Consider the following 1,774-nt stretch of genomic DNA (forward strand, 5'->3'; position numbering starts at 1 on the left):
TCTCTTTTGTCTTTTTCTCTCTCTCTGACGTATTGAGAACTGCTTGTCAGAAGAGCGTGGTAGTTGACTTAGATCGCTCGGCGCGCAGTATGTCTTGAATGACGAAGGTTTGTTACAAATGAAAAGTTGGTAAGCATATGCTCGTATCGACGTAGGATACACTAGGATTCACCAGAGGAGAAATGATGGTGCCGTCGCCTCTTCCCTTCGCCGTCACCTTTGCTCCCGCCATCTGGTTGATAGTCGGAAGAAAAAGAAGAAGACTTCTAAATGGAAAAATGTGTCATTACGGATTTCTGGCCAATGGAAAATCGAAGGGCTTCGGAGTGAAGAGCGCAAGGTGTGTTACAGGTGAGCAAGAGAGGTCAACTAGGTAAATGGAACTACGAATCGGGGAAGAGAAGGTAGAAACCGCACGCCAATCAGAATCGAGAAGCTAAGGAAAAAAAAATCACGTAGAAACAGGATTTGGTGATGACGATGAAAACAATTTTCTCGGTTTGTGATGCTTTGGAAGGGGGGGAGGGAAGGTGTGAAGAAGAAAGTTCAAAGACTGTGTAATAGCAGCACAGTGACTGCGTACTAAATGCTTCGATGACTGCCGAAAGGGTAGGGTCAGTTAGTATTAGAGTCAGGTGTTGTGAGTAGTCCCGGCGGTGCAGGTGGCCAGTGAGAGGCTCTCGTGTGAAATAGATCTATCCTTTATCAACAAGTGTCTATTCGGACATTGTTTATTGCGAATGTTCGGGTGCGCATTTGGGTGATGGCAGTTCGTGATGATTCCGTGCGCGGATACGCCAGGGTACTGTGTAAGCTTGAGGTCTTGCTGTGGCTCGTCCTGGCTGAGTGTCTGGCAGCGAGTTTGTATGGCCCCACACAGTCGGTGTATCCAAGTGGCTTGAACGAGCCTGAACTGACGAACACGGCAGAGACGGCGACTCGGGAATGTCATCCTATCTTGTAGATCTTCGGTATTCTTGTGCTTCGCTCGTGTTTCTATCCATTCTGTGATCATCCGCGCCATGGTTCATGACAGCAGGGCGCAATGTAACGGAATACAAAAATGGAGCACGGGGAAGCTAAAGCAAGCTCGCAAGCTTGTCTGCCTCCAGCCGGCGACGGCGATCCTAAAGATCGAAGCTAAATAAGAACTTTGGGTGGAACCAAAAGAAGTTGTGCAGTAGCAAGAATAGCTACACCACTAGCATAGGAAACACAGTGGTTCCAAAGAGGAGAAGAAGAAGAAGAAGTGAACGTTGTTGACTGCAATGGATCCCACAACATCGGATAACTTTTCGACATCGGTCAGTTCGAAACATGACAAGGCCTCGGGGGCTTACTTGCAGCGACTGCCTACAGTAGGAACCGACGGAGCGAAAAGCGACAAAGCTTTGTAACCCAGTCAACGGTTGTTCAAAGTGAGTGGAATGAGATATGGCTGCCCAGTGAGCCTATTTGATGCCCTACCAGCCGGCAGTGTTGAGAAAATACGCAGTCGTTCTCACTGGTCCAATTGTAGTTATATGGTGGAGTTTCTATGGACTGCCCCTCTCCCTTTTTTTTGGAAGATCGCGATGTGCCGGACTCTTCTCAACCGTCCGCACTGCGTGGACTTGGCAGTTGCATGGAACTGGAGACAGAATCCGGGGTCTGACTAGACCAGCTGCTTCATGTGTTCTGTCTAAGGTACCTACCCCGCTACGTACCACAGCATAGTATAGCCAGCAGGTACCAACATAGGAAGCTGAATGTTTGGCGGGCGGACTGCTGCGCG

General features: G+C 48.9%; 1 protein-coding gene across 1 annotated transcript; it reads left to right on the plus strand.

Annotated features, from left to right (window-relative positions):
* Window positions 1–278: 278 nt before the first annotated feature.
* NEUTE1DRAFT_37544 (uncharacterized protein) lies at window positions 279–1,148 on the plus strand (the record flags this gene model as incomplete). The annotated part of the gene is made up of 2 exons (XM_009848893.1): window positions 279–340; window positions 965–1,148. 2 exons carry the CDS (start codon window positions 279–281, stop codon window positions 1,146–1,148), a joined length of 246 nt encoding a protein of 81 aa, XP_009847195.1.
* Between the last annotated feature and the right edge of the window lie 626 nt (window positions 1,149–1,774).

The sequence above is a fragment of the Neurospora tetrasperma genome, assembly GCF_000213175.1.
Source record: "Neurospora tetrasperma FGSC 2508 unplaced genomic scaffold NEUTE1scaffold_1, whole genome shotgun sequence".
Classification (NCBI taxonomy): domain Eukaryota; kingdom Fungi; phylum Ascomycota; class Sordariomycetes; order Sordariales; family Sordariaceae; genus Neurospora; species Neurospora tetrasperma.